The sequence below is a fragment of the Hemicordylus capensis genome, chromosome 4 (assembly GCF_027244095.1).
Source record: "Hemicordylus capensis ecotype Gifberg chromosome 4, rHemCap1.1.pri, whole genome shotgun sequence".
NCBI classification, from domain to species: domain Eukaryota; kingdom Metazoa; phylum Chordata; class Lepidosauria; order Squamata; family Cordylidae; genus Hemicordylus; species Hemicordylus capensis.
This window is the reverse complement of record NC_069660.1, coordinates 125,875,130-125,902,986: the sequence shown is the minus strand read 5'-3', so window position 1 is coordinate 125,902,986 and position 27,857 is coordinate 125,875,130. Positions and strand designations below refer to the sequence as shown.

The following is a 27,857-nucleotide window of genomic DNA, read 5'->3' as shown; positions in this document are numbered from 1 at the left end:
GAGAGAAAAAGAAGGGAGGTGAAGAGAGAAAGAAGAAAGGGCGAGGGACGGGTCCGAGCTTGTCAGTGGCCTGAGGAGAATGAGTAGCCATAGCAGTGGCAGCAACAGCAAGGAAGGGCCCAGCCAACCACTGCTGCTGTTTGGGGCTACTGAGGCCATTGGCAGAGGGAGGAAGGCAGGCAAGGCATGGGCATGGGCCTGGGCCTGTCAGTGGCCTGAGGGGAACGAGCAGCCATGGCGGTGGTGGCAGCAAAGAAGGGCTCAGTCAATCGCTGTTACTGCTGCTTTGCTGCTGCTGCTGCTCCTGTGTGGAGGAGTGGGGCTTGGGTGAGGAGGTCTCTGGAGATAGGGGACTGCAGATTGGCCAATAGGCACCAGCAATGCTGCAGCCATGACCAAAAGGGGTGAGGCGGATGGAGTAAAGTGATGGAGGAGTAACCAAGAGGAGTGAAGGAGTGGCAGCAATGGGATGGAGGAGGAGGAGCAGGAGTGCGGCTCAGGTGAGGGTGGTTCAGTGGGGTTCGGTTTGGTCCGGGGGGGGGGTTGCAGGGTTCACGAGCTTCTCTCTCTCTGGACCAAATTGGCCCAGTTGGGTTCAAGGCCGTTCCGACCTCAAACCGAACCAGGCCAGCCGATTCTGTGCACATCCCTTCCCAGGAATTCGAAATCAGCCAGGTGTACTGGCAGGAGCCAAAAGGCTGACTCGATGCCACATTTCCCCATAAATGCACCCCTACCCTGAGCGCAGACCATCTCCACAGTGGTTTCAGATTACATGTACTGAACAGAACACAGCTGTTGGGGTATGGTGTCATTTACCAATCTGCCTTTACTCCCCTCGGGCAAGTTCCTGGAGGTGGCGGGGGGTCCACGGAGGTTCCCCCTCCTCCCGCCAGCCTTTCTCATGCCCCCCTTAGCCAATTCAGCCGTTCTTCGGCCGGTTTTCAGCCTTCACCCAGCGACCCGGTGGCCATTATGGAGCCCGTACCCCTGCGCACATGGCCTCTGCATGTCCTGTCTTCATCTAAGCATGTCCTGGGGGTGCAATTCCAGTTGTAATTGGAGAAGTATACAACTAGATTCATGCCATCTCATCCTCATAAGGGCTCGACTCCTGAGAGGGAATACTTTTCTGCCTGTCGGCCAAAGCAGCACCACCGCTCTGCCTGCCCTTGGCTTTATGCACAGCAGATCAGCTGGGTGGATGTCAGCTCCTATCTCCCCGTCTGTCTACTAACTCCAACCATCCTTGCACCTTGGAATGTCAGGTAAGACTCCTGCCTCCTGATAACTTCCTCCTGACTCCCATGGCTGTTTTAAGTTGCTTGCGATCCCCCAAGGGGGAGTTGCGACCCACACTGAGAACCCTCCAAATGATTGATTAAATCTTCTTCCATTTGTGTATGACCAAATCAGTATTTTTGAAGGGGGAAAGCATACTCTTTATTTTTGATAGTCCATGTTATGTTATAGCAGGCACCATTGTTTTGAAAACAGGTATGTCCTGTGTACAATGAAGGAGGAATGCTGCCTGCTATCTGCAACTTTTAAAAGTAATTGTACTAAAAATAATTGGCATTTCTAAAAAAAAGTTTTGCCTAATTAATTGCAAGTCATATTCAGTTAATCAAAAAGGTTAGCAGCAGCTCTATGCATGACTTGTAGGTGCATTGTGTGATTGTGATCCCTTTGGGGATAGGGAACCAAAGTTTATTTATTTTTCTATGTAAACTACTTTGAGAACCTTTTGTTGAAAGCAGTAAATATATATTTGTTGTAACAACAACAACAACAAAGCCCCTGGTGGCGCAGTGGTAAAACTGCCGCCCTGTAACCAGAAGGTTACAAGTTCGATCCTGACCAGGGGCTCAAGGTTGACTCAGCCTTCCATCCTTCCGAGGTCGGCAAAATGAGTACCCAGAATGTTGGGGGGCAATAAGCTAAATCATTGTAAACCGCTTAGAGAGCTCCGGCTATAGAGCGGTATATAAATGTAAGTGCTATTGCTATTGCTATTGCTAATGGTGATCTATTATATTAATTCTTGTAGACGTGCCTCTGTGGGGATGCATCCCAGCAACCCAGTGGATTGACTGGGCAACAGAGGCACCAGATTGGCTGGGCAGCGGGAGCTCACGCAGCAGGAGGCCGTTGAGTTGAGCTGCTGCAGGGGGGAAATGGCGGCAGCCACGGCGAGGAGGCGGCGGCCCCAGCCGCGCATGAGTTCCCACCGCCCAGCCAATCCGGCTGCTTATTGGCCCGGCTGCTGTGAGGAGGCGGCAGCCGCAGGCCTAGCCCAGCCACATTTGCAACTGTCGAGGCCACGGCCTGGGCTGGGAGGAGGCGGGAGGCAGCGGGACAGACTGGCCCTGGCTGCGCCAGCAGGGGTAAGTGGGGGACGTGTGGTAACGGCGGTGGTGGGGCCCTTTTTGGCTGCCCACCACCCGGTAAGGCTCTGTATGGGGGGAGGGGGAGGAACGGAAGGGGGAGGGCTAGAGAACGCCGGGCTGGAGGGAGCGGGGAGAGAGGAGAGACCGGGGCAGGAGGGAGAGGGAGAGAGAAACAGCCGGCTCCAAAGCGCACAGATACTCTGTGCTGGGTCGGCTCGAAATAGTAATAATTGTTGTCATCATTATCATCTTCAGGGTAGGAATGTGCACAAACTGAGATTCATGCACAGGTTTGGTGCCGAAACCAGTTTGGGGGAGGTCCCAACCAATTCAGTGCCACAGGGAGGGAGGGAAGTGGTGAACAGGGTCTTTTAAAAAGAGGAGAGCAGGTCTTTACATGCTGTGCATGCGTGGCGCCGGCATGCACATGGTGTCCATGCCATTGTGGGCAGCACCTTTGCAGCAGAAAGCTGCATGCGGCACTGGAGAGCAGGTAAGGACCTGCTTTTCTCTTTTTCAAAGATCCCGCTTTCCACTCCCTTCCCCACAGCACCAAACCTGTGCATGGACCTTGGTTTGTGCACATCCCTACTTCAGGGTTTGGATTAATAGTACCATGACTTGTGATCGCTAAGGATGCTTTTGCAACCTAACCAAGAAGCTACACCCCAATTAATTCATTTCTCTATACCAATAAGGGCACATTATCTGTGTGGGTGTGTGTTATTCAGGCACAGTAAAAGAGGCACATACACGGTAAAAGAAGCCAAGCAAACCCCTCTAACATTCAGACAGTTCCAAAGCCATGGAAAGAGGAACTCCTGAGTGTTGAATGGGATGCTGGAAGACTAGCAGCAGCAGTAATCACATGGAGGACAGTCAAACGGCCAGGATTACATTATCAAATGTTTGTCTAGGGTAGTGAAATTTCTGCCACCCTTGGGCTCACCTCTGCATTTTATATCACTAGAAGATGAACTATTTTAGAAAGAAATCCTGTCCTAGTCACTCATCTTACTGAGTCAAATCATGTAGCACAGTACTTGCCAATGTCAATTGCAAATGCTACCATGGTAAATATTGCATTAAGATGAATGTGAAGTGCCACGGCTAACATAGCCTAAGAAAATACTGCTGTTTTTGCTAACTGGTTGGCTTCTCACATTCTGCTGTTGTTTAGACAGGGGGCTGACATATGCGTGTGCAAATAAAATGCAATGTATACAAGACCATGAAATTATTCAGGGCCCTTTCCCCTCCACAAGTGTATAATTACTTTCCTTCTTACAGAAAGAAACAGTTATATTTGACTGTTACAAGCCCCCTGAATCCTCAAAATAGCAGGCAGGCTGAGGCCTGCACTGATAGCCTTTGGACCATGACGCTCAATCTTTGCATAAAGCACTGTTGCTTATCCCAGGGCCTCTGGTGGGCTATAAAAATAATTAAATGGCTTTTAACATGCACACTCAAAACTATACTATAGCCCTTGCCTTTTCCAAAGTTCAGGTTTTATGGACTGCTGGAAAAATAAAGCTGCTTCAAATGTCACATGCCCCTGAAATTTCAGTTTTATTTACTGGAGGATGTTCACTTGCTTGGATGTTCTCTGGGAATAACATTCTGAGGTCATTCACACAATCAAAAACTGTGTTCTACCTGGGTCTGGGAGCTGTGTGTGTTCCCAATTTTTGGTTTTGTGGAAGCAAGGTAAGAGGAATAACTGGGTAGAAGTTATTGTGTGGAAACAGGGGCGTAACTATAATAGGGCAAGGGGAGACAGTTGTCTGGGGGCCCACTGTATTGGGGCCCCCCAAAGGCAAGTCACATGACTGACTCCCCCAGCTGCGCACCCACTCGGGCTTCATTCAGTTGTATTCATCCTCCGAAACTGATGTGAGTGTTAAGACCTGGAGCTACTAGAACAGCATGTCTTTCTCTAGTACCATTAAATGATTTGCATCGTCCACAATTTACAAAACCTTTTTACAAATATTTTAGGATGATGTTCTATTGTGGCACATAGGAGATAGAGATAGAGATAGAGATAGAGATAGAGATAGAGATAGAGATAGCTATATAAATTTTACTAGGTTTTTTGTTACCACTATTCAGCCTCATTTAAGATTTCTTTACTTCATGAGCTGAGCTTCAATGGGGGGGGGGTGGCATTTTAAAATCTTGTCTCTGGGCCCACTACAATCTTGCTATTCCCCTGTGTGGAAGCAAGGTAGGAGGAAAAGCTACCCAGGTTTTCCTCCTACCTTGCTTCCACATAACCAAAAATTAGGAGCACACACATCTCCCAGACCCAGCTAGAACATAGTTTTTGTATTGTGTGAATGACCTCTCTGACTCTTTGTCAAGGAAATATGATAAATAATGCAGAGGTACAATGGACAGAGGTACAGGGGACAGAGGTACAGTGGAGGCTTCCTGTGTGGGCGTATGGAGTAACAGGAGTTTAAAGTGACTTAATTAATTTATTTCTTCTGGTGCATTAACAATGCACTTGAGACTCACCAGAGCAGTCTCGGAAGTACCACAGCCTACTATTCATTTTTTATTTTATTTATTTAACATATTTGTATACCGCCCAAAATGCAAGTCTCTGAGCCACCAGAGAGTCCATTACTAGTCAATTTTTAAGATAGACAACTGCTTAAGAGCCACTAAATTAGCACACTAGGCTAGCATTCCAAGCACATGGTGAAAAATATCCAAGCCAAGCCTCCTTACTGGGTTTGGCCTGGAAGGAACAGGTTGTAAAACTTAGAATTCGACTGATAAAAGAGAGATAGTTAGTTTTCATGCTGACTAGAAAAGGTTACCAGCAGCCGAATCTTATGCAGAGGTAAGCATGCCTAAACTAATTGAAATCAAAGGATTTTTAAGCTTACTGACCTTTGCATAGAATTGGGCTCTAAGAGGCTTTGGGGTCTGGTGTTTTAGAACCTAAAAGTGCTGCCCTGAGGCTGCCTTGAAGTTAGGACTGGATAAGGCCATTCACGCAATGATTACTAAAGTAGGAGACTACTACCCTAAGTTGGGAGTGGTGTACGCTCCTGATATTTGATCACTAGCAAGCGGGAAACAAGGCTGGAGGCTCTTCCATGATCATATGGTAAGCAGCAGCTGGGTTGGAGGGATTTTGCTCCTGCCTCATTCAGCTGCTAGATGCAGCTGTTGGGTAGGAGGAAGCCCTCTGACCTAGCGGCTGCTCACCACACAATCATGGAAGGAGTCTCCAACCATGTTCTCCTCTTGCAGGTGATTAAAAAATTAGGAGACCACACAGTTCCCAAACTAGGGTAGGAGGCATCTCTTTACTATGTGAAGTGAACTACTCTCTTGTCTCTTTGAATGCACAGCTGCATCTTCTCTCCTGCTCAACTTATTTATCAGGAATGGGCAGGCTTAAGGTTTCTGGGATTTGATTTGATTTTATTTTAATTTAATTTTTGCCAGAGCCTTGAGAGCTACTACCCCCCAAACAGCAGTTTGAGGAGGCAGAGCCAGTCACTATGACGACTTGGGGAGGTGAAGCCAGTTGCAAAATAGCAGATTGTACAAAAATTGACATGGACAGAATAAGTGATATGGACCTCAAAACCAAGGATAAATTTGCTATAGGACAGGAGGGGAGCAAGAGAAGCTGCTTTGTGGGGAAAGAAAGTGAGATAAATGAGAGAGAAAATAAAAGTAACACTGGAACACAGAAAGGTAGGAAGTTGCCTTATACCAAGTCAGACAATTGATCCATCTAGATCCTAGATGGTCTACACTGACCGGCAGAAGCTCTCCAAGGTTTCAGACAGGAGTCTCTCCCAGCCCTACCTGGAGATGTCAGGGAGTGAACCCGGGACCTTCTGAATGCAGATGCTCTTCCACTGTGCTTCGGCCCCGTCCCCTTAGGGGAGTATCTTACAGCACGCAAATGATCACTTGAAGAGATTGAGAATGAAAATGGTGCATCCATTCCCCCACTGAGCCAGCCAATCAAATTTGCAGTTTTTACTAGAAGGGGAGGGGGGAGAAGACCAAAGACATGGAGAGGTATTTCAGATAACCGAAAAGCTACCAGTAGCTCTTGAGCGACCTAGTACCTGCCCCTGCTACCGCTAACACTAGTACCCTCTCATAAAGAAAATGACTGTTAAAGACTGCTCCTGAAGCATCCTGCTGCTCTGGGTAGTGATGAGAATGAAAGTTGAAATTATATGCTTCCAAGCCACCAGCAGATTCTGCACACTTCTACACTTAGAGCTCCTGATTCCTGAAGCTCATCCACTTTGGTCAGGGCACAGAACATTTACAGCATTCATTTCTGCTGAGTAAATTTAAATGTAGATGGATCTGCTTCAAGTTCAGTATTTCGTATCAGTGGCCCTTAAAAGCTGACCCTTTCTTTTCACTATTCATTACCAACTGCTTTAACAGAAGACAGAAGTCATTAAAACAGATTAGGCCCAATGCATTCTTGAAAATAGCATTTCTAAGGAAAGTGCTTGCTACTGTGTCACAGACAGTCAAGTTGGCCCATTTCCAATATAGCTGTGCATTAGAATGGTAAATAAGGCACAAAGAGACAAAGCACTAGCACTTTTGTCTATGCAATGTTTTAGAAAAACTGCCTTTTGGTGGGGGGGAATTATTGGCCGCAGAATATCCATTTGCACAATAATGGTGTGCTTATTTTTGGTGACTGCTGACTATGCAGTGCATACATTTGCAATCTGATTTATTCTGCCCTTAAAACTCATTACTGAACATGTTTCTTGCCATAATTCAGCAAAATGGGCATTTTGATCTTGGCTTGAGTATTAGAGTTGTGTCAGTAAATTGCAAAACTAGACTGTCCATTGGCTCAGCAGACAAGATGTCTACACTGACTTCACAAAACAATGATCCATGCTCCCACTACTGCACTGCACAGCCTGCCTGTGTTGCTCCAAAGGACCTTTTCTGATTTGGAAGTCTCTTCAAACACCCAGCCAACCTTCATGGAAACATTGCATACACCACTGTATCCAACTCTTATTTCATAGGAAAGATCTGTCCCTGTCCAGCATCATGGTCTTGAGAACCAAATGAAGCAAGCCACAGGTTTTTCTCTGTCCTACCCCGCTGGGCTTCCTGCACTGGAACCTAGCATAGAGCCAGAATAGATTCCATCTTCTCTGCTCCCTCCCTCCGTCCTGCCGCTCATATCCATTTTCCTCATATTCCTTCTTCCCTTCTCTTGGAATAGTCTCCATTCCCTTTCAACAAGGTGAAGTCACAGCCACAGCTCCTATCGGTCTTTGTGATGGAACTTATGATGGGTTTTTGTAGATTTTGAGTACATGTTTTGCCATTTCTAGGGCCAGCATTAGAGGGTTGGCATCATTGGGACTGAAAATGTTAGTCTGTTCATCATGTGAAGGCTATGAACACAGAGGTGGTTTCAGGGATCACCTGGCTGAGGGCTGATCCCTGAAACCACCTCTGTGCCCATAGCCTTCGTGTGATGGTAGCAGACTGACTTTTTAAGGGCCCACCCAGTAGGAGGGGCTCATGGAAGACAGTTGCTAGCCCCCCTACCCCCCCAAAAAAACCCTGGAGCTGACCCTGTGCCTTTCCTTTTTCTTCTGCACATCTGCTATCAGGGGCAGTTAGCTAATGAGGCAAGGTGAAATGATAGCCTCAGGCAGCACCTACATCTCAGGTGTAGTTCAGGTGTTCTGCCCCACGCCCACCTGGGCAGGTGTTGCCTCATACCATTCCCCTTGCCACCTGCTGCTACCCCCTTCTCTTGCCAATATACTGGAGCTTCTCAGCATGAAGGGATGGATGAGGATTTAAAACCCCATCCATCCTCACACTTGGAAACTACAGTGGCAGAAGAAAGGGATGTGGTACCTTCTGAGTCTGGGGATGGATGGGGTTTTAACCCCATTGATCCCCACACACTCAAAAACTATAGTGTCATGGAAAGGAAAAAGCAGCCTGCAAAGGCAGTGGGGTAGAGCTGGTGTCAGGGGGCGTGGTCAACAGTGGTGCAGTCTCAGGCAGTGCCAGTGCTTAAGTTGGCACTGTTCTGTATCGTTTTATTTAAGGCCTGAATCAAGCCATTATGCTCCTGCACAAACAAGTTAACTTCATGTCCGCACAGAGCCTACCAATTCTTTTAGTAACAAAGACTGTAGTTAAGAGGAAAGTCCCTTTATCAGCAGAAAGCAGCAATTTGGATTTGTCCAAATTGATTTTGCAGTTTCGCTACATTGTTCAAATCAATCAAAGCGTCAAAAAAGAGCCACTTTTTTTCTCTCTTAAACCCATTTCACTCACCTTTGTAATACTCTAGCTTGATTAACACCTTCTATACATGCAGCCAAATGAAGTGGTAGCCTCCTGATATGATAGAGTTTGGACAACAGGTAAGATGTGCCATTTTTGAGTCGTCCCTCACTAAAAACTGCCTCAAAATAATAAACCACCACATCAGAGAAAGTGGTTCGAGCCCAGTCCTGTCCCTGTTCTGTCAGCGTTCTACTTGCTGGAAGATTTTTGTTTTCTTTTTACATAGCAGAGATCTCAAAAATACAATCCCTCCACCTGCAAATTGAAATGCTACAATACATTCTATACACACACCCTGGTCTCTGCCACCTCATCATCATCATCTCATTATGGTGTCTGTGTGAACCAGACCTTAGAAGCAGAACCCAAGATGCAGCTATGGAGACAGAAGCAGGCTGAAGTCCAGCTGGCTGGAGTCCTCAGAGGTAAGGATCCCTGTGGCTGTCAGATCCTTTATTGACCCCCCTCCATCTAAGTGAAATGGCTGCCATTCACATCTGTGCATCAAAATAAAGCACTGACAAAGACGCTGCTGAACCTTCCACCACGATGCTATATGGCATGGCCCTCATTGACAAGATTCTAGTTGTGTGTGTGTGCATGCTCATGCACATGCACGTCCTTGCTGTTATAACACACTAGAGATATCCCAAGCTTCCCCAAGCATGGCACTTCATATTAAGAGAACCACCCAACAGTTTATTCTTTCAAGTTATCTACAACTCTGGCCCCAGAGCCACTGACTAACAACAGTGTAGGGGAATCCCCAAGGTGGAGCCAATCACCACAGATAAACATGGTGAACTTTATGATGGGGCTTCCCCTGCCCAGGTCTTGCAGGAAGGACCCTATCGGGTGGGGGAAGAAGTAGGCATCAGACACCTGGAAGCATTCACGCTGACCCCGGCAGAGAGATGTTGCCTTGCCATCAACAGACAGCATAGCTTTGCAGGATCAGGAGCAGCTCTTGTGAGATCTCAAGGCAAGATCTCACGAGACTTGCCCCAGCTGTCAGGAGCTATATAAGGAAGGACTGGCCAGTGATGAGGGGCCGGCCCAGGAGGAGGGCTAGGTGTGAAAGGAGCCCTGGGACTCTGACTGAGCCTTGGGGGTAGCAACACTAGGGTGGGGCTGGTGAATGGAACAAGCCCTGCCAGTGTGCATGGAACCAGTTCAGAGGCCTGCCTCAGATCCAGTTCAAAGAACCAGCAGTTCTGCCGGTTTGAAGGCAGTGGGGGTCTCCCTTTAAGAGCAGGGAAAGGTGCACTTACCCTTCCCACCGCTTTTCCCCTGCCGGTGTTAGTATTTTTAACAGCCCATCTGGGCTGCAGCGTACCTCCCTGCCGTCTCATTGCCATCCTCTTCCAGATATGACTGGAAGCTGCTGACATGCCTGCATGCGCTGGCACGGGTGCATGGGTGCGCGTGGCATGCACACGCCCATGCTGGTGTGTGCAGGCGCGTCAGAAACTTCCGATCATATCTGGAAGAGGAAGGCCACGGGGTGGCAGGGAGGTACGCTGCCACCCCTATAGGCTGTTAAAAATATTGACGCCAGTGGGGGGGAAGTGGAGGGAGGGGTAAGTGCACCCTCCCCCTGCTCCTAAAGGGAGACCCCTGCCGCCTTCGAACCGCCCCGCTGCAGTTCCATGCACATTCCTACCAGTAAGCCTTAAAGCTCCCTCAGCTGAAAATTCTGAGGCCACTTCAACCTTCTTTGGCAGCGGAAGGCGGATGGCTGAACCAAGAGCCTGACGGGCAGTAGCCAATTCAGAGCAGCGTCTTGCTCCCAGACTCCTCATGGAGGTTAGTGGTCCATCCCTCTGATATCCTTTTCCAGAACAAGATCATATCCTTTACCATACTTGTAACATACAAACCCTTCCCCTGCACATATTCCACTCAGCATACAGATGAGAATGTAGAGTAATTGCAAGTTCATGATAAGCAGGTCCTTGATGCATCATTCCTTCCACTTCCTTGTACAATTGTCTGCACACTTTTCCTTTCTGTTGCTTTTGAAGTTGGCAATTTAGTGGGCAAAGAAAGCAGCAACAAGAGACGTGAATTTTTTTCTTTATAGATGTTAAAAGTGTTCAGAATAAACAGTATTCATCATTGCACTGACACATCAGCATTATCTGATAGCTGCTCCAATTACTGACAAAGGTGGAAACCAAAAGTTGGTTGTAAAAAGCCGAAGTGTTGAGGGTTCTTGATATGCAAGTAATCATGGTTACCACATAACATGAAGTAGCTAGAGTGGGACATATTGGATTGCAGTTAAAACGCACTCTTTTTTTCTAGTACAGGTTTTACAGGCTATGTTTATTTACAGAGACTGTTGAAAAAAGCCTTTTGTGATCACTTGCCAGCAGTACTGGAAAGAACTGAAAACTTCCTATTTCCACATGATGTAGAGGCAACCCATGACAGGGAAAGGGTTAGCACTTTCCCCCCTTGAAAAGCATATGGGAATATACCACATTCCATAGTTGTACCACTTCAGTGCTTCTTTCTTTTAATAATAATTTTAAAAGGTTAAAACAAATACCTAAATCAAATAAGTAGTTCCATGATTCAATTGAAGATTAGTTCTGGGCAGAAATAATGTACAACTATTTACATAATTGTAAATAATAGTCCAGTATCTGGCCCATATTTCCTTCCTTCCTTCCTTCCTCTTTGTATTGAAAATTAATTTAAGCTTATGCTCTTACTAGTATTTGTATCAAGTACTGAAGCCATCGCTGTGCCTAGAGCCATCTCTTTGTTCCACCTTATCTCTTTCATACAAGCAATGAGCTGTCAGTAATCTATTTGTTCTGTTTGATCAAGCTTTTCTAGTCAATAGGTTGGTGTTTTTTTACTTCACCTATTATGCCTTTCTTTCTGGGCTAGTGATGTGCCATTAGGCCTTCTGAAAGACTGACACAACACAGTTTTCCTTGTTAGACAAACAAGGAAGTCAAGATAGGGAAGCTTTTAGCCTCTGCCTTTCCCTCAATCCATTTTTCTTTTAAAATGAATAGCAAATTAATCCTCACATGACATGGTCTTTTGTATGATGGGATCAGTATTATGACAGGCCTGGAACCATAAGAGGTGCCAGGCCTCAGCTGGGGTGTGCTTCAGGTTTCTGGTTGCCAAGACTCAGAGAAGCGGGCTGTCAGCCTTGGAACTGGAGGTGAGATTGAATTCCCCAAAAGGCAGATCAGAATCAAGGAGCCTATTCATACTGTGGGAAGTATCACAGTGCATCAGGAAGAAATCGGTCACAAATGATTGCAGGTGCAACACTTGTTGAATTTCTGCCCAGCAATGTACTATAGTAAGGGCATTTGTGGGAAGCATGGTGCCTTATGGAGAAGACTGAGACAGAAATCCATCAGATTCATCTCTGTGTGATTGGGGAAGTTGTACCTGTTGGATTTCTTCCTAGATGCAGCCTTCCCCAGCTCAATATCAAATTGAAAGACCAAGGCAAAATGAGGGTGCATGAAGCCTAATTTGTAAATCAAGCATAACATATAAAACTGTACAGAGTCTTTAGTGCTTAAATGGTGCTGAAGTTAAGGTGATCGCCTTAACTTGCAATTTCCATGCTTCTTAGAGCAAGACTGAATATTATAAGCACTTTAACAGTAATCTGAAATGGAAGGCTTTATGATATTGTAATATCTCCATTAAGTTTTATGTGGCACAGTAAACAGGCTGTCTTTGGCAAGACTGTCAGGAATGGAGCAGGGAAAGATTGAGCCCCCACCCCAATGGCATCTCTAAGTAATGCCTTTACTTTCTCCACAAATGAGTGGCTACCATTAATTTCTACAGCAAAACAAATATGCTGTGTTGGGCTGTACAGTTGAAGTGGAAGTGAAACCTGCCTCCAATGCTGTGTCTCCAGTCTCCACTGTAGGATACCACCTAGAACACGGCTTGACAAATTCCAGGCACCAGGGAGCCATAGCATTAGCCCTGGTGCCTAGACTAGGATATTCAGTGGCAGAGTTATTTAATACAAATCTTTATTCTTTATAGGCACCGGACATCATGGCAGGCATTTTGATAGTGTGGATAAAACAGAGATCTAGGAATCAAATCTCTGACTTTAACCTATTGGTTTTTTAAAGTCTGTACCCTGATGAACATTGGTCAGTTCTACTCCCTGAGGCTATTCTCACGACCAGGCAAAACTGGGCTAAGGGAGCCTAGCCCAGTTTTGCCTGGTCGTGTGCTGCAATGGGAGCCGAGCGGCTCCGGCAGCAAGCCTCCCTAAATGCCCCTCCCCTTAAATGAGGTTAGAGGAATGAGCCCCATTTATTGGATCGTGTGTCGCCACTGTGCAGCTCTGCACCATGGTGACTCACAAGGAGACCCCCGACCGGGAGGCTACAACAAGCCTCCCGGCATTTGGGGGCTATCCAGAATGCCCCACGCACTCACACAAGGCACTCACATGGGGCATTCTGGGATTTCCGGGGACCAGGAGGTCCCCAATCCCCACTGCCCCAACTGGCTCTGTAACGGAGCCAGTATTCGTGTGCGCAGCCAATCTGGCTGCCCAGGGCAAGCTGACTGCTCATGTGTGGGGAGAGCGGGCCAAGTCCACTCTCCCTGCAACCCACCCCCCACGGCTCTCCACGCTGCTCGTGTGGAGGGCCATCCTGTGTTACACTGTAGGAGGATCAGAATCCTCAAAATATGGTGCAGATCTCCCTCTAAAAACATGACCTCCCATGTAGAGGCACACACAGACACACACTGCTCTGCTGATTTGCATATGCATGGTCACTTGACAGAGGGTGGACTTGTGGATCAATAAGGAACAATAATGTTTCCTGTTTATCAGAATCAATCAGGATTCAAGTCAGTGGCTTCCTAGTTTGCATTCTAGGGTCACTTGTTGCCTCTCCTAGGTAGCAGCACGGCTACACACACACACTCACATTCCAAGGCTTCTCATAGGTTCCTTCTCACCTGGCTTCCAGATCAAACATCGTTCTCTGCCAGAGTTACAATTCACCAAGTTTTGAGTTCAAGCTCCTGTTGTCCTAGCCTTTATTCCTCGCTTCTCAGTTTATACTTCCTGCTCCTAGGGCAGACACCTGACTCTGACTTCATATATTTCTCTGGCTCTTATTGTCCCTGGTACTGGCTGATAAGCTTGGACTGTCTATCTCACTGTAACCTGACAATTTCTGACTTTGGCTTCTGTTGTCCTTAGTACCCTGATGAGTTCCAGACCCTGGATTGCAGATACAGATAGATAGATAGATAGATAGATAGATAGATAGATAGATAGATAGATAGATAGATAGATATTTTTTCTTGGCCCTCTTGTGAATATCTGGGACTATCTAGTGAATATCTGGGACAAGTCACTATCCTGCCTAGACATATTGTGCCTCAGTTCCTGCGTGCCTTGGTCCAGTGCTGACCATGAGGTCATTCACATAATCAAAAATTGTGTTCTACCCAAGTTTGGGAACTGTGTATGCTCCAAGTTTTTGGTTGTGTGGAAGCAAGGTAAGATGAAAAACTGGGTAGAAGTGATTGTGTAGAAGCAAGGTAGGAGACAATTTCCTCTTACCTTGCTTCCACATAGTCACTTCTACCCAGGTTTTCCACCTACCTTGCTTCCAGACAACCAAAAATTAGGGGCACACATAGCTCCCAAACCCAGGTAGAAAACAGTTTTTGAGGCTATTCACATGCGCAGCAGAAACCGGGCTAAGGGAGCCCAGCCCGGTTTCTGCTGCGAGTGAGAACCATCAGGAGCTGTGCAGTTCCCAGTGGTAGCAAGCCCTCTAATGTAGCCTGTTGCTAAACCCAGGCTTTGGGTGCAAGTGCACCCAAACACTGGGTTAAATGATCGTGTGTTGGCAGCCACGGTGGGCACACTCGGGGGGAGGGATGAGGGAGGGGGATACCAGAAATGCACTGTGCACTTGTGTGTTGCATTACTGGGGCTCCGTGAGTGGGGCGCTGTGCAGCAGTGCTTCCCTGGGTCCAACACCCAGAGCTGCTGGGCAGGGTGCGGGTGGCCCACAGGAGAGCTGCCGTTCATCTGGGCAGGCAATGTGCCCACCCAGGGAACAGTAAGGGATCATCTGCAGGGAGGGTTGAGAAAACCACTCTCCCCACAGACCCCTAGGAAGCCTTCTCACTGATCATGAGAAGAGCTTCTTTAATTGTGTGAATGGCCTCAATGCTTTCCTTTTCCTGAGCAGAGACAGGTTCATGGTAACTTTTACAAGCTTGGTTTTCTTCATAAAAGTGAGACTAGAGACTCCTGATGTCTTTGTAATACTCTGTTTAGGAAGGGAATGAAGAAGCTGAGCAAATACTCCGGTGGTACTACAGGAAGCAGAAACATCAGCTTGTTCCTAAGCAACATCTTTTCCTCAGCCTAGCCTTAACAGAGGAGACTCCAAACTGCTCCTTCCAAACCTCTCTCAGCCACTACTGAAGCAGACTGACACTTTGGCTCCTTTCCCATCAACGGCAGGTGCAAATTCCAGGGACTTTTCATTTTCCAGGCATGTGGCTGGCCATCCAGGCAGGCTAAAGGGTTCCTGCTATAGCCATAATGCAATTACCTGTCAAAACCCTGCAAAAACCAGTCAGCCAGGTTTTACTATGCCAAGACCCTTTAAAATAGTTTATGGGAGCCAGATGTTAGCAGCAATGATCAGTGCCGATGAGGCTGGTGGGTGAAGAATAAGCCACAGTGACCACCTCCCTCTCCACTCTGCCCCAGCTTTAACTGGAGCCATGCAAGTAGGTCTAACCAGTTTCCTCAGCCCATTGAATGACCAGACCATGTGGCTCCAGCTAAAGTCAAGGGGAGAGAGAGAGAGAGAGAGAGAGAGAGAGAGAGAGAGAGAGAGATTAGGCCCATTATGCCGCCTCTCGCCCTGCTCTGCCCTCGGCCCCACCAGCCTGCAGTGGATTTTGGGATCCCTGGGAATGACGGCAGTTTATTCGCCTTCTTCATTTTGAAAGTAGCAGCCATTCTTCCACTGCTGGCTTTGCCAGTTGCACACTTTTACAGTAATTATTAGCCCAATTTATCATTTTAATCCATACCCCCCTCCCTTTTCTGAGCCATCACAGCTTTACTCTCAGTAAACAATCAGTGCTGATATCTTCCACTGCAATATTTATCGCTGCATTATGTGTGCTTCAAAGCTTAATTTTTCAGTTCATTGCCAATCTTAATTTGCCATCCTTCTCACAGTTAAACTATCAGTTAGCATCAGATATAGTTTCACATTGTCTAATGTCTTGCTCTGTCCAACAATGACTAACAAGAATAGCTTCTGCCATATATAACTTTTAACATGTAAACTGCATTAAAATGAATGTGAAGTCAGAAGTGAGTCATCCAGAAGATTTTTCCTTCCTTAAGTTCATCCAGCCGTAAGCTTAAATAACACAGCCCACTAGGCAGGCTGGATAATTAGTGCAACATCAGCACATGGCCAAGCTCTACAAAAAGGCCTGGGGTCCTGACAAAAGCTGGAGAGAGAGACATGAAGAGCAAAAGCATAATCTCTCAAAATAGATTTATCCCTCAGCAATCCTTTACAAATGTATACAAAAAATTCTGACCAGTTCTGAAGACTTTTTAAAAAATCTGATATTATAGTCTCTGCTATCTCCTAAATACTAGATTGGTTGGTTGTAAAGAGGGTGCTGATTCAATCCATGTCACAGCATTTTGCCAAAGAAGAATGTCAAGAATGAACAAAAAGCTGCAAAGCCAAAAGTGCAAAATGTTTATTTTCTTAAATGTCTATCCCTAGTGTGATACAGTGAATCAAACCTCTATATTTTCCTGTTGGTAATTTTGGTAGAAAGGGTCACATGGGAAATGTTCATCTCCTGGTTTCATTTGGAATTGATCTAAAAACCCTGGATCAACTGACATCCACTGGACATCTACAAAATCATCATCATCATCGAAAATAATAATAATCAAAATTGAAAGGCTGTGGCAGAAGAAGATTGAAATAATCCCAGTAGTAACTGGCACCCTAGGTGAAATTCCAAAACATCTCGAAGAGCATCTCAACACCATAGGGACCACAGAAATCACCATCAGCCAACTACAAAAAACAACTTTACTAGGAACAGCCTACATTTTGTGGCGATACCTATAACAACAACAATATTAATAACAAAATTCTGGCATACCAGGTCCTTGGGAAGAACTCGATGTCTGGATAAAACAAACCAGTCAATAACACCTGTTTGATTGTTTACACAGTCAATAACACCTGTCTGACTGTGTAAACAAGAAATAATAATAACAATAATAATATATAATAATAAATACTTTCATTCACATTATAAATTGACAGAAAGTATTTATTGTTAATATTAATATTAATTATTATATGTTGTATGTTGTTGCACAGACTGATTATAAGGAAAGGCACAATAAAGTTGCTGTGATGATCCACTGGAACCTTTGTAAGAATTACAAATTGCCAGCAAGCAAGAATTTGTGGATTCATCCAATTGAGAAGGTCACAGAAAATGAGGAGGCAAAAATCCTCTGGGATTTTTGAATACAAACTGACAGGCATTTAACGCACAATATGCCAGATCTGACAGTCATCGAGAAGAACTGGATTCTGATAATTGATATTGCAATCCCAAGGGATAGACGAGTCACCGAGAAACAATTGGAAAAAATGACTAAATACAAGGACCTTCAGATTGAAATTGAGTGGCTCTGGAAAACGAAAACAATAGTGGTGCCAATAGTTGTTGGTGCCCTTGGTGCAGTACCAAAAGAACTTGAACACCGTCTTGACACCTTGGGCACTGATAAAATTACAACACATCAACTACAGAAGGCCACACTACTTGGGACAACACGAATACTATGACACTATCTTTAATTTTTTTTTAGTTATCCTAGACCTTTGCAAAGGGCCCGATAATTAAAGTACCAAATCCAGTCAATAAGATCTGGTAGACTGTGTGAAAACAGCATAAAAAAAAAAAAAGAATTGTTTTCTGATCCTTTGGAAATGTTGCCTAAACCTTCTATAAACCAGTGTTACTCCTAATATAAATCAGACCCTCTCCACTTAGGCTTGCCAGCTCTGACTGAAGCAATTCCCCCACCTTGCCAATATTTTTACAATATCAAGCCATTAAAACCTCCAGGATAGTCACTTGGAGATTGATGCTGATTCCTGGAGACTTCAAGCCACCCTGAAAGGTTAGCAGCCTTATCTCCATAATTACTTCCTCACCTCTGGTATATAGGATGACATGGGAGTAGTTTGCAGGAATGGAGGTCGTTCTCACGCTCAGGCAAAACCGGGCTAGTGAAGCCAAGCCTGGTCTGGCCTGCACGTGAGAACCAGCAGGATTGCACCCAACCCTGGTGGTGCCTCAATGGCAAACCCACCAAGCCAGCCACCCTCTTAAATGGGGTTAAGAGAGCGAGCGTTCTCTTAACCCCAGTTTTTCTGGGAGACTGTGGGGCTTCTGGCCAGCGTCAGTGGAATCCCCACAATGCACCACACATTTGTGCAGTGCATTATGGGAATTCTGGGCATTGAGGCGATGCCTCCTGGCACTTTGACCCTCCATACTGCCAGAGAAGGCAGCTGCAAGTCTGGGCACGCAATCTCTGCACCCAGGCCAACAGAGAGGAGTGTCTGCGGGGGGGTAACCTTCTTGAGGCTTCCTCCCCTGCCCCTCCAAGTCTTTTCTCATGAGAAAGGGCTCATGGAGTGATCCACACTGGAAAACACACAAGGGGCACAGAGGCCTCTAAAGCGCCTTTATATGCCAAATAGCATCGGGCATGCAAATAAGCCTATCTGGGCACTAGGAAGGCCTAAGTCATCTCGGTTTTTTAAAGGGCCTATTCCAGAGAGCTATGCATTTCACCTAGAAAATGGGTCATTTAAAAAGATACACACCAGATTCAGCAAAATGAATTGAATGAACCATTCAGCTGATTGCTGCCATGGCTATTCTAGGCATCTTCTAGCCTATGAATTTGACTGACCAAAGCAGCATAAGCTCAAAGTCATAATTCTGTATCCCTATTATGATACAAGACCTGCAGCTTCCAACACAAAGGGTGGGCTCAGCCACATCCAGTTCTCAGCTATGGTCAGACACAAAAGCCCTGTTAAGATTTTCTACCTGTGTGCAATGAATGTACACAAGGAAGAGTGGGATTGTGACTGTAGCCCTCAACCTGCACATGTTTACTAACCCAGGGATTCTCAGCATTGGGTCCCCAGATGTTATTGGACTTCAACTCCCATAATCCCCAGCCCCGGTGGTTTTTGGATGGGGATTATGGGAGTTGAAGTCCAATAACATCTGGGGACCCAATGTTGAGAATCCTTGTACTAACCTATTGTCCCAAAGTGCATGAAAAGTGTATATGCACAGGTTCTGTAGACGTGGTCAGGGACCATGCAAAAAACATGATCACATTACATCCACACACACACAACTAAACATTATTGAGACCCCCTGTAACATGTAGGTGGGGCCTGAGATTTTTAAGTGTATGCCTTCAGTTATAAAGGGTGAATGTTACAAACACGTTTTTGCAGACTATCATATAGGCATACTCATTGGGGAGTCAGAACTGGCTGCAACTCTCTGACAGAGTACAAATTAATAGTTGACTTGACTGCTGCCACAAGCATAATCCACATTTCCCAGAACTGTATTTCCCAGATGTCTTTGTACCCAGGGAGGCACACCATTAAAAATTTGGATTCTATTCTGATTCCGCAATATTTTTTGACTCTCTGCTTTAGTTCTGGTTCAAGCACTAACTTTAAAAATTGGTTAGTTCTGTAACCAGTTCAGGCACTTTGAACTGGTTTTGATCTGGTCTAACTACATTTCAAGCAGAATAATATCAAACTCTTTTGCTTGCAATGTTACTCTCTAAAATGAGTACACTTAACTATTTAACTTGAGAAAAAATGTTATAAATTTTTTTAATATATATTTTAAAGGTCTTTTGCAAATGAAATAAATACAACAGGATGAAAAAAATTCAGGAAAGTATGGCCTACGTATCGACAGCTGCTTGTTCCCCAAGGTGCAAAATATGAACTTTAAAAACTAGATCTTATGCAGCATTGGAATATTTCTTGGTTTCAGTATCACCAGATTAGTGCCTTATTCATGCAAGATTGCAAAAAGGGTTTTAATCAATCAAAGTCAGAATTTGAACAACAGTTGTGTGACAAAGAAGACAAACTAGTTTCTAGGATGTATGATCCGTTATTTTTGGAAGATACAAGAACAGAAGTAGTGAAAACTTCAATGATGAAATGGGCTCAGGATTTGGTTATAATATAGACTTGGAGAAATGGGGGAAACTATGGATAGAAGACATGAAATACACTGCCTGTTCTAATTTAAAGGAAAATAATCTTAAAATGATGTCAGATGGCATTTAACTCCTAAGAAGTTGGCTTTAATTTACAAGAACATGTCAAACAAATGTTGGAAGTGTAAAAAAGAAGAGGGTACCTGTATACATTTCTGGTGGACTTGTAATAAGTCTAAAGACTATTGGGATTTAATATACAATGAGCTTAAGAAAGTGTTTAAAATGACTTTCCCTAAGAGCCCAGAAACAATACTATTAGGTATTGATAACAGTTCATTGCCTAGGAAATACTGGATCCTCTTCATGTATCTGACAGCAGCAGCAAGATTGACATTTGCATACAAATGGAAAGACATCCATTGCCCGAGTAAAGAGGATTGGATACTTAAAGTGTTAGAGTTGGCAGAAATGGCAAAGCTAACAGCATTATTAAGAAATAAATTTGAAGCATTTAAAAGGGAGTGGGACCCTCTTCTTATTTACCTAAAAACATATTATAAAATGGATTTCTATAAGGCTTTTGAGTGGTAACAAAAATGTTTTTTAAATGCCCTAGAGCTGACTTTCGTACGATTTATCGGGTGGCAGGGAGAGCGATTAAATTATAGGCAAGACTTGGGTACTGTAACTGATACTAGTTCTAATGATGAGATGGAAGTCCTCTTAGGGTGTTGTTGTTGGGGTTTTTTGGTTTTTGTTTGTTTGTGGGTTTTCTTTCTTTCTTTTTCTCTCTCTTTTTCTTTTTGTGTATGCGTGTGTGTATTTTATGTTGTGAAAAACTGAATAAAAAGTTATTTAAAATAAAAAAAATCAGGAAAGTGAAACCATCATCTAACTGAAAGCTGAGTGCCTGATTACTGAAACATCTATTCTGAACCGGTTATCATTTTTGTGTTTAGGGTTTGGTTCCAGTTGTAGTACTAGACATCACTGGAAAGGAGAGAGAAGGAGATGAGCTGTTGCTGCTCTTGGCAGCCATTTCCATAACATCAGCTTCTGGCCTAAGGAAAAGGAGGAGCTATGAAGAGATGAAACCATCAGTCTTTGCTAGTACTTCCCATTAGCAGAAACACTCAGAAAAGTTCAAATATAAAATCAAGGACAATCTAACCTTCATAGTGTTGAATCAGCAGTAAGTTGTCCAAGTTAATTTGGTTCTTGGCAGGAGAAAAAACCTTAAAGTTCAATAGAAAAGGGTTATATAAAAAGCTTTGCAGAGTGCATGTGAATTGCAGATAGATGACCTGTCAGTTTTTCTTGAAGAACATTAAAAAATACACTTCCATCTCCCTCATTGAGTGGGAATACTGTCCATAGAATATCCATTCTTCATGCTACAAGAACTTGCTATGCATTGGAAACAAGAGCAACTCTACTGTTCTGCAAATCTACATGAGAACTTGTAAGGAATCCTGCTTATCCTGAACAAAACAAACTCCAAGTGATGCAGTACAGATTGCGGGTCCTGGACTAACTACTGCATATTTATGTAGTTGAAAATTCATTACAACATCTTAGGGCAAATACAAATACATACCTGAATCAAACCACTTCCGCCCTGCACCCCAGCGAGAGAGAGAAAGGGAAATAAATGCACCCAGCCAGCCAACACTGGTTTGTAACAAACTCCGGAAGGCTCATGTGGTTCTTCCATAGCTTGCAGCTGGGTTCTTTGAACCTGTCCACTCAAAGGTGGCTCTTTCCCTGTAGCTATCTCTAGTTTAATTGCAGGAGAGAAAAAATACTGCTAAATATCACCAAAGTATTTGGTAAATTCAAAATACTAAAATATTACCAAAAGAATAAACCTATTAGCATGAGCAGAAGATTCCTCTCCCCCCGCCCCCCCGGTAGAACTCAGATACATTATTAAACCCAGATAATTAAAATAATTATGTAGGAAGTCCCAGACTTTAGATCTAACATGTCACTTAAAAAAATGAGTATGCACACATATATTATAGAAGAAGTTGCCAGCAGTGACTTACCAACAGTCAAGCCACATTTTAGCCTATGGATGTATTGCTTTAAAACCTAGTAAAATGCATTTAGCTGTATGTAACAGCTTGTAAGCATGAAATATGTAGGCAAGCATCAGTGCTTAATTGGTCCTAGGACATGGTCTAAAGGCAAATGATCCAGCCATCTTGCTGAGGCTAAGCAGGCCTGGGTCTACTCAGTGCCTGGATGAGTGACTACCTGGGAACCCCATATATGCCACCATCAGCTCCAGGATGGCAAAATAGCAGGATATAAACGTAATAAAATAGATCATTTCTTAAGAGAGAGGGATGCCTGGGATTCAAGCCTGCAAGTCATACCTTCTGATCGGGAAGTTTTTCACTTTAATACCACATATATGCAAACCACCTGAGCCATGGCATGCAAAGAGATTCCAAGTCCATAGCCAAGCTTAGATGGCCCATTGGAAGCCCTATCCATGGATAAACTAGTCTTTTAGCTGGGGTTTATTTGAAATCCTCTCCCAGTTTCACTGTTCTCATTTGTGGGTACAGGTGGGCCTCATTATCCACGGACTCCGAATCCACAGTTCCGTGTATCCATAATTGGGTCTTAGGAAACCAATTTCATTATCCTTGAGTAGAAAAATAGGTGAAATTCATCTATCCACAGTTTTGAGTGGCCGGAAATGACCCAGAAATGACTTCTGATGTCATTTCCAGCCACCATTTTCCAGCTGAGAACCATTTTGTGGCTCTCTCTCTCTCTCTCTCTTTTAAAAAGATGAATATTTGACCATTTTCAGAGTTTGATGGGGGGCATTGCTGGAGACCTGGAGAATAAGGTGCTGTCCTTTTCTTATCTTGTTTTTGACTCCTTGCTTTTTTTGGCCCTTTTTGTTGTTGTTGTTAGGAACCGAACCCCCAAATTCCCATGGACTCAAGACTTTGTCATTTGAAGTTTCCATAGTCACGCCTATAGGCAAGAACAGAACCCCTGTGAATAATGAGGGCACCTATATTTAAACTGGAGAGGCTTTTGATGATTTTTCAGGAGGTGAAACAGAGGCAAAAGGAAGTGAAATCTAAGCCCTACCAGTAGCAGCCATGGCAGGGCTCCTCTCAGCAGCAGGCAGTTTATTATTTTTATTTCCCATAAACCACAGATGCAGCATCATTCCTAGTGAGCTTTGGTAGATAAAAGACAGACTCACCACCACCACCAACCTCAGTAGGAATGTGCATGAACCAAAGTTCATGCACAGGTTTGGAGCTGCAGGGAGGCAAGCGACAAGCAGGATCTTTAAAAAAGAGGAGAGCAGGTCCTTACCTGCTCTCTGTCATTGCATGCAGCTTCCTGCTATTACTACGATGAATATATACCACTTTACAACAAAAGTTCCCAAAGTGGTTTACACAGAGCAATACACAGAGAAATACAAATAAATAAAGATGGAACCCTGTCCCCAAAGGGCTCACAATCTACTTTGCATGGTCAGCATGGTGTTGCTAACCATGCAAATGGCACCCGCACATACATGGACACCAAGTGCATAACAGCAGCGGAGAGCAGGTAAGGAGCTGCTCTCCTCTTTAAAGATCCTGCTCGCCACTCCCCTCCCCATGGTACTGAACTGGTTTGGACCTTGTCCGAACCGCTTCGGTGTATTGTGCACATCCCTACCCCCCCAGTCATTGTTCTGAGGTTTTTTGGTAAAGAAAAATGGTGGCCACTAGCTGGTGACTGCCAGATGTGCTGGCACCATTGATGTGAACCAGGTAGCAGCAGGTAGCAGCAGTGAAGAAAGATTAAAGTGGATTAAAACCCCACAGGCCCCCATCATTCAAACCCAAAGTTCTCATGAACCCAATTTTCCACAGGTATATCTTAAATCTTTGAACTGATCTCATAAGAAAAACTCATGGGCCAGTTCATAAACATGAATCAGATGTATTTGCCTTTGTGCAAAACCTCCCAGGTATGGAATTCCACAGACAAAGAAAACTCAGTGGCCAACATTCCACGCAGCAGAACATCAACATTAGGGACATGCCAGGGCTGCTGCACAATATGGAAGGCAGCTCCAGTGGTATTATGTAGGTGTAAAGTTGTGTTATGATCTAAAACAGAATATTCATTCATTCATTCATTCATTCATTAAAATAAAGCAGTGGGTGGGCGCTTCCATTGCTCCATTGTTTCCAATGAAAGAAGTGCTGCAGAAGTGCCCATACCCTGTTTGAGGTTATTACACCGCTTTCCACCTCTACAACACTACTGGGGTTGTCTTTTGCATTTAGGGACCCAGCAAGGGCACCCCTTTTCTCCCTGAGGGAGCAGCTCAGGGTAGGCTGCCCTGCCTCTGCTGCTCAGTTGGTTACCACACATGTGTGATGACCAGCTGAGTGGTAGGCATGGCATTCGGCTGCTGTGGCAACCACTGGTGGTGGCCGGCTGATTCAGTAGGATACTATAGCCAATAGTATTGAAAGCTGCCAAGAGATTCAAAAGGACCAACAGAGTCCCTCTATCAGTTCCCAGTTGGAGATCATCCATCAGGCACACCAAATCTCCACCCCATAGCCCACCCAAAAACCAGCTTAAAATGGTTCTCTTACTACTACCACTTATATACTGCTTGTCAACAAATGTTTCCAAGCAGTTTACACAGAAAAATAAATACTAAATAAATTAATATGGCTCCCTGGACCAAAAGGGCTCATATTCTAGAAAGAAACATAACACAGACACCAGCATAACCACAAAAAGGTTGCTGCGCTTGTTGGATATGGAGTTCCAGTGCATCAACCTCTTGCGCCATCTGTCCTAATGACCACTAGGGGCACTGGGAACAGAGGTAGCTAGCGAGGGTCTCCTTACTTGTCGCTTCTTGCCTCTGCTCTCTGACCCCTGCTATGACTCCTCAGGTACTTCCTGTAGTGAGTCAGTCCTCTTCCTTTCCTCTTAGAGAGAAGATGGAAACAACTCTCTCCCTCTCCCTACCTATTCATTATGTAGCTGATAGATAAGATAGGTCTTTCCTATCTCAAATGTACTTTACCAATAAATCAATATAGTTTAGAATCTACAGTGATCTCCATGTGTGTTCCTTAAGCAGCGGCAACAACTTAATGGGCTAGGGTTGTATAGGGCCAGTTCCTCTCCCCCAACTAAGTATAAGAGAATCAACACTTTAAGAGGTGCCTCTTGCTCAGTTAGGCCAAGATGAATTCCAAGGTGTTGGTGGAGGACGAGAAGGGGAGGGGGCGGTGTTCCAGCAAGAGTCTTCCTACATTCTGGAGAGATCAGGCAGGAAAGAAAATAAGCCTATTCTTTTGTGAAAACTGGCCGCTTCTCTCTTAAGAGTGGTGTTTTTACTTTTGGTAAATTGTTTTTGTAGTATATTGGCAGAGAACGGTTCTTCTTTTTGATGCAGAAGGGTTCTATTTAAACTGTGAAATGGTTCATGTGCTTTGTTTTGAGCCTGATGGATGATATTATCCATGATCCATTATTGGATGATATTATCCAAATGGCAGCTCATTGCATGAGAAATGAGTGTGCTACTCCCCTTTGTCCACCCGATATACCATCTCAATCCACCTGATCACAACTTTGCAATACCTTGCATAAAGTTAACTACAGAAAGAACACACTTCTTGTCCCTGGGTTCATTTTATAATGGGGAACTATCTAATTAGTTTCCAATGCAACTTGTCCAATCATTTTTTTCAGACATAACTGTACCAACATACACGGTTTCAGTGCCATCTCCAAGGTAGTCCTACTTCACCTGATTAGCTTGAATGCTCTGTTTGCTCTCTTGTGCTTGTTGCCTCCAATCCCAGACTCTAGCAAAACTACTGTACCTCTTGCACAGATTCCACGGCAACTTTTGCCCAGTGCAAGACACTGTAGAGTCTGTGTACTTAGCCACACCTACTACATCTTCTGCCCTCTCATTTTCTCATTACCTTCCTGATCCCTTAGCTTGTTTCATGCTTCCTGTCCTTTCTGCATTCTGACCACATTGTTTAAATTAACAGCATCTGGGTCTCCCTCTGTTATTTTTAGTCTGGTATAGATAATAAGATGTGCAATTAAAGTTTGCAAAGTAGCTGTGGTTTTCTGGCTCATGATCTATGTCTCCAATCTGGCTTTCTTTTCCTATTCCCTCTGTCTGTGTGTGTCCATGGCAGAATGCAAAATACACAGTACATGAAGACTTGGTTTCAAAGGGCTGAAGCCAAAATGCCATTCAGCATCCAGCTTCTGATCTCTTTTGTACATCTTCGTTCTAAATTAGATTTTTAAAGTTTTTATGAGAACTGACTTCATTGTCTAGTATTATTCCTGTCAGCCAACCAGTTTCCAGCTTGGCAAATCCATTCTCCCCTCTTCGAGTGATGTTCATGCCTGTCTATGACACATATCACAGTTGATTCATTGGCATTCTTGGCTTGGGTTGTGTTTTGCATGTTGACAGCTTGAGGCTCTGCATAGATAAATCATGTATGCTGTCACATCATAGAATGCTTGAAGGGCAAGTGATTTCCTAAAGCCTGGTTCATACTCATGCTCCAGTTTCCCATATCAGTTGCTTTGGTGATTATTTGCTGACTGAATGACCTGGTTCACTCATCCATACAAGGTATCACTACATGCTTCATCATCAAGTCAGGGCTGGTTTCAGGTTCTAGGAGGCCCTTAGCAAACTGCCCTCCATGGGTCCTCGCCTACCTAAGGCCCCCCTGAGAGATTTGCTCCATCACCACAAGACAACTATGGGTACCAAAATGGTCTTGGGGATCAGCAGGACCTTCTAAAGGCCCTTGACCGCTTTCCGAGAACGCCAACTTTCATCCTCTGTCAAGTGATGTATGTGCACATATTAATGAGTACACAGGTATGTTCGTTTTCTTATGTCTTTGCCTAAAGCATTAGTCACATTGCCATTCATACTTGTGCACTCATACCTGCTATTCATATTCATGTCTGAATAATAATAATATCTGTGTTGGGAAAGCAGCCTATAAGCTACTTTGAGAATCTGGGAGGGCTTGTAGGTCAGGTTATGTAAATGTCAAAATTATTCATAAATGTTTTTGCCCTAAACCTGATGGAATTCACTGCGCACATTTAAATCAGTCCAGAATTGTTCCCATTAACTTGATGGAATCATGTCTATTTAACATTTTTATTTCAGCATTGTGCAGATAAAATGTAAGAAACTGAAGGTGTTGAAGATTTCTTCTGAGAGACTGAAACGCAGAACGGATGAGTAAATTCTAAACTAAGTTTATAAATAACTCAAAGGCCACTCTTACATCAGCAGGCTGCACAGTACAACATACCCAGAACCCACTTCGTGGTAATTACACAGAAGATGAATGGCAAGATACATTATCTGAGGCAGTTTGCACTCCTCAAAGTGGGCATTGCCAGATCATTTTTCTTCTGGAATTGGACAACACTGGAAATGAGAAGCCATTTTCACTTGTCTTGGATTGAGGCAGGAGAAAATATAGTGCTGGAATTTCATGTCTGTTAAGGGGGGGTGGATGCACGTTTCTTCCCCATTTGGTCATTTGAAAGGAAGAAGGTAGAACCTGGCTATAAAGTCATAATGTAGTATATGAATATAAAAATTTCAATATATACACACACATGTATACAGGTATATGCATATATATTTATTCAAAGTTTCAAACAGTACAAATAGCCCAATATAGCCCATGTCACCTTCCGAAGATCCAAAAGGA

At 44.4% G+C, this 27,857-nt stretch overlaps 1 protein-coding gene and 1 long non-coding RNA gene across 4 annotated transcripts in view; one reads left to right on the top strand and one right to left on the bottom strand.

The window, feature by feature from the left end:
- PLPPR5 (phospholipid phosphatase related 5) overlaps nucleotides 1-27,857 on the bottom strand; it is a 241,699-nt gene that overhangs the window by 145,930 nt on the left and 67,912 nt on the right. Inside the window, exon 1 of one of the 2 annotated variants that reach the window (XM_053248524.1) lies at nucleotides 21,245-21,265. The exons of the other annotated variant lie outside the window; for it this stretch is intronic. Coding sequence (XP_053104499.1) covers nucleotides 21,245-21,250 — 6 coding nt within the window. The 5' untranslated portion in view covers nucleotides 21,251-21,265. Of the gene's footprint in view, nucleotides 1-21,244; nucleotides 21,266-27,857 lie in introns of those variants that run through there. 2 annotated transcript variants of the gene reach the window in all.
- Nucleotides 55-27,850, top strand: LOC128324237 (uncharacterized). Of its 2 annotated transcripts, none has more exons than XR_008306742.1 (3): nucleotides 55-500; nucleotides 1,105-1,268; nucleotides 27,302-27,850. It is a non-coding gene; the product is annotated as an uncharacterized LOC128324237 (long non-coding RNA). The 2 variants fall into 2 exon arrangements; XR_008306741.1 differs by lacking the exon at nucleotides 27,302-27,850 and adding an exon at nucleotides 21,033-21,592 and having other exon boundaries at nucleotides 56-500.